The sequence below is a fragment of the Biomphalaria glabrata genome, chromosome 8 (genome assembly GCF_947242115.1).
Source record: "Biomphalaria glabrata chromosome 8, xgBioGlab47.1, whole genome shotgun sequence".
Classification (NCBI taxonomy): Eukaryota; Metazoa; Mollusca; class Gastropoda; family Planorbidae; genus Biomphalaria; species Biomphalaria glabrata.
Genome location: NC_074718.1, coordinates 40,417,725 through 40,425,099, shown reverse-complemented (window position 1 = coordinate 40,425,099; position 7,375 = coordinate 40,417,725). Strand labels below are relative to the sequence as shown.

Sequence of the window (7,375 nt, the reverse complement as noted above, 5' to 3'; positions counted from 1 at the left end):
CATCCCCCGTTGTCCTGCGGGAGGTTTGGACTAGGAAGTAGATTACCTCTAGCTATAAAGGAGCATCCGAAACATGTAAAACATTTTACAGAAAAAAAATAATTTTTACAACGCCAAATGAATTCCATGCGAGGATCAAGATTGTCAGGGCTAGTGGTATTCAGGCAAGACTCTAACTACTAAGCTCCACCCATTAAGCCCAACCCAACTATTAAGCCCCAACTAACAGGCTCCACCCAACCAACCAATAAGCTTACAAATCTTGTTAACTCAGAACAAAGTCACATTTAAATTGTCTTTTTTTTTTTTGTGGCAGTTGAAGAAACAGCTTAAAGAGTAGCTTAATAGCTTGGTACTTCTAGGTTATTGTGTTCTATAATTGTATAAACTTTTGTACTAACATTAAATAGACCTGACAGAACAACAAGAAAAAAAAAGTTAAAGTAACGCAGTGAGTAAAAAGATACTGTTTTTGTTAATCTAGTTGGATCTTTTTCCATGTGATGTGTGGTTCCTAGTTGGCAGCAGTCTTATCCGGCTGGACACTTATGTGTGTTCAGTATCACAGTCCGCGCTTTGTTAGCTACGTGTTAGTAGTAGGTTGTCTATATTACTTGTCCGTGTCAATATAATATAATATGATACGATAATATCATGTTCAGCTGGTGCAAGTGCCCAGACGTAGGATGCCTCGGTGAGACACAGTTCTGTGATTTTATCCTCAAGTATCTATAGGTCCTCCTTCGTGATCGAAGATGAGCACATTTTTCATATCCTATGAGCATGAAGATGACTGTAAAGTCCAATTCTCGCTTTAAAAAGCTGACTGCATACGTGGCATAAGTGTTTTATGTCAGTTGCAGATAGGCCTGCTTTTTTCAGCTTTTTGTTGGTTCGGCGCTCTTTCAAGCCGGCCACTCTTCTTGTTTCATATCTCGAGACTCTGAGACTCGCAGCTTGCTCCATGAGGAGCGATCGAGCGCTAGTGCTTCCCAGCCGTGAATGTCGATATCGCATTCCTTGAAGAAGCTCTTGAGAGTGTCTTTGTAGCGCTTGAAATGATCTACCGGGGAGCGCTTTCCTGCACACAACTCCCCGTACAGAAGTCGTTTGGGAAGGCGATTGTCTGGAATGCGGATTACATGTCTCGCCCATCGAAGTTGGGATCTTTTTACTGTCACATTGATACTGTTTATGTTGGGCAAGATTTCTATATCTGGTATGTGGTCGGACCAACGTACCTTAGACAGCGCAAATGGAAAGAGTTAAGTTAGTAATGCAGAGCTTGCAGTATGTACACATTTTGTAGCCACAATTAAGCCCAACCAACTAATATGTTCTAACTATAACTAATATGTTCTAACTAATAAGCGCCATAAACCATTAAGCGTAATCAAACAAAAAGCGCTAATAAGCTCCACTCAACCATTAAACACAACCAGCCAACCAGCCCAAACTATTAAGCCCTAACTAATAGGCTCCACCCAACCATTCGGCCCAACCAACCAATAAGCTCCAACTAAATAACATAAGTTTACAAATCCTATGAACTCAGAACACATTTAAATTGTCTTTCTTGTGGTAATTGAAGAAACAACTTGAAGAGTCACTTAAATAGCTGTGAAATTCTAGGTTATTGTGTTCTATAATTTCATAAACTTTTGTACTAACAGTTTAATGGACCTGACAGAACAACAAAAAAAGTTAAAGAAACGCAGGGAATAAAAAGATACTGTTTTGTTAATCTAGTTGGACGGCTTTAAACCTTTATGTTGTAATGTTTGAAACATTCGTTGGTAGCATGTGTTCTTATGTTGTCTCGACCCTGTATCGTGGAATTTAATCAAGAGCAATGGTTATAGTAGGCCTAAACACAGACATGTGATGTGGCGACGAGATATTGGTCTCCACTGACCATAAGCTGCCGTGTTACAGATCTGTTTACAGGTCTACTATGATGAATGGCTTCATTTAACAAAGAAATTCTCTATATTAATGATATACCATATTAAAATATTGTTTCGATATAAAAAAAAAACGACTCTAAGATCACTCTCTGAATAAAATTCTAGCAAGACTTTCGTTTAGTATTTTTAGCAACCCCAGAAAGGGGGAAAAGACGCTATTAGTTTTTTGTGAAATGTCTGTCCGTCCGTCTGTCCGTCCGCCCGTTTAGATCTCGTAAACTAGAAAAGATAGTGAAAATCCGACATCATAATATTTTAGCCCATTAAACGTTCTGATGCAAAGTCTACTTTTTCTTTTCTAAAAGCGAAAAATCTATTTTTTTAAATCACGTATGCAAGCATTTTTTTCGTAAAAATACACCACTTTTATAACTATTCACTATTAATAGTAACAAACACGGGAGTCTCTTAAGTAGGGGACACATCTATTTGCCATATTTGCAACATATTTATAACAAATTGTTTTATATTTTTGTCAAAAAACTTTTTTTTTTACATCTGTATCGCTAAATTATGTAAGTTCTATCATTCTAAGAACTAGATTTACCCCAAAATAATGTTGCCTTTTTTATAGAGAAAAAAAATCTATTTAGTATGCATATAAGTTGGACATAATTTAAAACAACAATTAATAAGTAGTTTTTCATATTATCGCGAGTTCAACACGTTCTCTGAGCAGTACAGGAACAAGCAACAGTACTGCACATGACTATTGCTCAATTTTATTTACTGACTCCTAGCCATTTCTGTTGAGCCACATTTAGTATTTTTCTCAATCATGGCAGATGACTTCCACGTCTCACGTGCATACATTTCTGTTGAGATGACGACTGTGTTAACAAGGTGTATTTTTCTTTTCAACTCCATTGGCTTGGCCTTTGGAAAATGCTCCCTGCCTTTCCTATTCGGCACACTACGTCATGGTAGGCACTCCCATCGTTGGTGCCTAAGTACGTACATTATCCACCTCTTCAAGCTCTGTCTCTCCAAGCCTGGCGTGGCACATTTTTTGGCCTTTTTATCCAACTCGCATAATTTTAGTTTTATCCAAGTTTATGCGGAGGCCAATTTTTTTGGTTCCTCCCTATCTAGGCTTTCCGTTATTTCTTGTAAAACTTTTTAATAGCTGGAAAATGCACCGTAGATACCTCAGAATATGCATTTTGTTGGTTTTCAATATCAGAAATAGTGCTTAGCGGCGGGGCTCCTAGCGCTCCCCCAGACACCTCTGCTGTCTATGTCGGGCAGTCTACAATTTTTCCACTAACTCCAGGAAGAACCTATTCTGGGGCGCAATAAAGGTCTTCTGAAAAAAATGAAGCGTCAGATTGTAATAAAGATTATGTGCACACACACACATAGATATAAATTTTTTTTTCGCGGGGGTAGGGGCGGAAAAAATCCCCCTCCCCCAGAAAAAACATCCTGGCTACAACCATGATATAGATATATATAGATATTGATAGATGTAGATATATATATAGATAGATAGATAGAGAGAGAGAGAGATTAAGAGAAAAATAGAGATACGTTAAGTAGCATGAAAGATAAATATATAGAGATATAAATATCTTTTGAATGGATAAGTCAGATATAAATCTGGATAGATAGATAGATAGATAGCTAGATAGACGGGAACGCGCTCCAATCACACCAACGACCCAGGTACCTGGAACTCACCTGGGAGTTACACTTGACCCTAAGCTAGTTAAGATAGAAATGTAAATAGATAGGTAGATGAATAGATAGATGGGCCCATATTAACAGTAACTCAACTGTGAAATGTTTTCACACAATGCAATTACTATAGTTACAGATAATCAACGTTTGAAAATATTCCATTAGATTTTTTCAAAACTTAAAATTTGTTCAAATAAAATCAAATTTTAAAGTTTGATTCTTTGGCATAATGAGTTTTTGTGTTACCCATAATAAATAGTACTAAATTTTGTAAAGTTTCTAACATAACAATTATAAAAAATAAAGTAGGATTGGTTTCAAAAGTTTCCTTGATCGCATTGTGTAAGTATTGATTTTTTACAACTATTTTATATCGCTTATGTCAATATGCGACAAAACATTAACATGGTAGTAAATTAAGTAATTATTTCAACACAAAAACACAATCTTGAGATCATTGTTACCCATAATAAGATTTTCAGTTAGAACTTATTATAAAGACATTATTTTCTACATATGCAGTAGACCTAGGCCTACTAGTCTCAACAGGGTACACACAAGAAACAATCTTTTTAGAATTATCGTCTACAGTTTCCATATGTCTGTTTTCAAAGCTTTGAGTAGTAAGTATTTTTTTACACATTATTTCGAGTATTTGTTTTAATGAATAATAATCCAAATCCGATCTCACTGCCCAATCATAATTTGTTGTTGTAAAAAATAGACCTGCATACCGCATAATGTTATACATTTCATGATTTTTTTTTTTTACTATATTGTTATAATTGTTATTGTTATTGGCTGCCTGGTCGTGCGGTTTGCGCGCTGGACTGTCGTTCGGATTTATTGACAGTCGAGGGTTCAAACCCTGCCAGCTCCCATCCCTCGTCGTCCTGCGGGAGGTTTGGACTAGGAAGTAAACTATCTTCAACTCTGAAGGAACATCCGAAATATGTAAAACATTTTATAAACAATTTTATAGTAAATAAAACATTAAAACATATTCTATTTTGCTAGACAGAGTCCAAGCTCTAGGTATGTCGCAATGTCTCAACTGGTGAAACCGTAGGTCTAAAATACAATCTGAGCTTCCCCCAGTTTGGGGGACTATAAAAAAAAGACTTGACTATTACAAAATTATCTTTGAAACGATAGTCTGGGCGTTAGTCGACGCGTTTCTCTTAGTTCTGTTGAGGACAGGTGGAGAGATTCGCCCAGGACCGAAACACCTGGAGGAAGCTGTTGGTGGCCCATTCTCCAGACGGGACCACATGAAGAGATGAGACGATTTGAAACTTTCTTTTCACTCACAAAGAAACAGCCACGTATTGTTGATGTGTGTTTTATATAGGTTGCACCACTCGGTGTTTGGGAGTAACATCCCTTGTAACTGTTGTTGTCAACCAAGATGGCGTTAGATTAAACAGCTGATTTCATGTCTTATAAGTTATATATCCAGAGTCTTGTTATTATTCGTTCATGATAATCAACACGTACATTGTTGGATTACCTTTATGGCCCTATTGACATTTGGGGTTATCTTTTATTTAAATAGTACTTATCAGTTTTGCATTGTAACATGGTATTTTTTTTTATATTACCAGGTAGCAATGATGCTGTTCTCAAAGTTGTATGTTACTATGACACTACTAGGAATAGTCGATGGGGAATGTGTTAAAACTTCATGGGTGCAGAACATTAATTACGAAGGTCAATTGAAATGTAAAGAATATGACTTTTACATTAACGGACTTGAAAGAAACAGTACTGAAAATTTTGACGGACTTCATCTTTTAACAGGAGTGCACTGCTGCAGCCCCCCATTACGTTATTTAGATTCTGATACAATAGTCATCTACGAGAACTGGGCATGGAAATTTGAGCAAAATAATAGATGGGCATACTGTCCTCAAGGGTTCTTTCTTCATGGTTTGCAGACAACATCTAGTGATTCAGGAATTAATTACTTACAGAACATTAAATATGCAAGATGCATAAAGCCATCTAATCACCCAGAGTCTTACGCCGATTGTTATTATCAGAATCTGAACTTCAATAAGCAAGGTGTATTTAATTGTAGAGATGACTACTATGTAACAGGATTGCACAAAGGTAACTGTGATTCCTTGCGATGTTTAGATAAGCTCCACTGCTGTAAAATGGAAGTTGACCAACGGATATTAGATAATGTAGACAAAGTGAAAACAAAAATAATGGAGTCTACATTGCCTAAATTGGTAAGGCTGGCTGCAGCATTAGGCTACGGCCATGCCGCTGGGAACAAAGGCATTTATATCGGAGATGATTTCAAAAGAGAAGGAGATTCTTGGGTGGCTGATTCTAGACTTTTCTGGGGAGAAGAAGAATGCACAGACTTAAAATGTAAAGAAATATTAGCAGTAGAATACCTGGAATGGTCTTTAACTGTAAAGGAAATAAAATACGGAGAAAAATATATTGATTATCTAGAACCGGAAGTAGTTCATAGCGCCGTATTTCACAACGAAAACAATACGAGCTCTATACAGACATTTCAATACTCGAATGTAGTCTCGGAAACAGTCACACACTCACCAACCAGCAGGTGGAGAAATAACGAAAAGTTATCTGTTTCACTTGAGTTTGGAACAAATTTATTTAGCAAGGTGCAGATGCCCTTTAAAACAGGATTCCAATATTCAGAATTGATCATTACTGGAAACAACGAGGCAGAAAGAACCACGTTACACGACACATTGGAACATAACATTCCACCAAATACAAGCGCACAGTATAAGGTTTTGCTCAAAAAAATTAGAACTACGATTCCATATACGGCTGTTATCATTGCAAATTTTAGCGTCAGATATAGAGGATTTTTAGGAAGGGGTAATGGATTTGATAATGAAAAAACAAATTTTCATATAAATTACAGGGAAAGCACAGATAGACCGGGTGTACCTTATACTTTTGGAAGTAAATCTGAAGCTTTCTACACTGCCCTAAGTCGTCAAATCGCATCGAAAGAGGAGCCTTGGATGTGGGAAGAGATTTTGAGGAAAGACCCTAGCTTAGGCGAACACATAAAGAAACTCACAGAGGAGAATAAGTATAAATTTACACTGAATGGAAAGCTGGAGCATGTTGCTGGGGCAAAGTTTGATTCAATGCTGACGCTCATGAAATTAAATAGCTTTTCAGGTCTAGAAGAAAACCAAACCGAAACACAGTACCTTAATGACATCTTAATTGCAAAAGAAGGTCCTAAAGACAAGCCTGTAGATAGGAAAATCCCTGAATATGTCTTAAAATACCCTAAAGTTGACTTGGATGATGCAAATCCTTTAAAGCTAGAGCCTATTCTAAAAGACCTAGACTATTCTTCTTAGTTACTCGCCTATATGAAAGACAGTCAATTTTCTTTCAAATGTTTCTCTTTGCATTGTTTCGAAACAATAAAATTCACAAACCTTTTTTTTTTATTTTATCTTTTCTTTTGGCTTACATCGTAGAGGTGCTGTGACAGATTGCTTAAAAATTTGTGTTTAATCTTTCCGTTCAGCAGTTTTTTTTCTTAGTAGAAGATTTCCAGGTACTTTGCTATTTAGTGCTATTGCTCTCATTTGCATAACAAAAAAAAAAAAAACAACTCCAGCTTATTGACATATTTAATATTTATTTATGAGCCATAAGGATAAAGTGGGAATAGAAATGACTGTGGTATCTGGACCAGGATATCGTCCCACAAT

At 36.5% G+C, this 7,375-nt stretch overlaps 1 protein-coding gene across 1 annotated transcript; it reads left to right on the top strand.

Annotated features, from left to right (window-relative positions):
* Positions 1-4,148: 4,148 nt before the first annotated feature.
* Positions 4,149-7,100, top strand: LOC106066074 (uncharacterized). The gene is made up of 2 exons (XM_013225041.2): positions 4,149-4,270; positions 5,252-7,100. The coding sequence occupies exon 2, from the start codon at positions 5,258-5,260 to the stop codon at positions 7,013-7,015; it is 1,758 nt and encodes a 585-aa protein (XP_013080495.2). The 5' UTR covers positions 4,149-4,270; positions 5,252-5,257; the 3' UTR covers positions 7,016-7,100.
* The last annotated feature ends 275 nt before the right edge of the window (positions 7,101-7,375 follow it).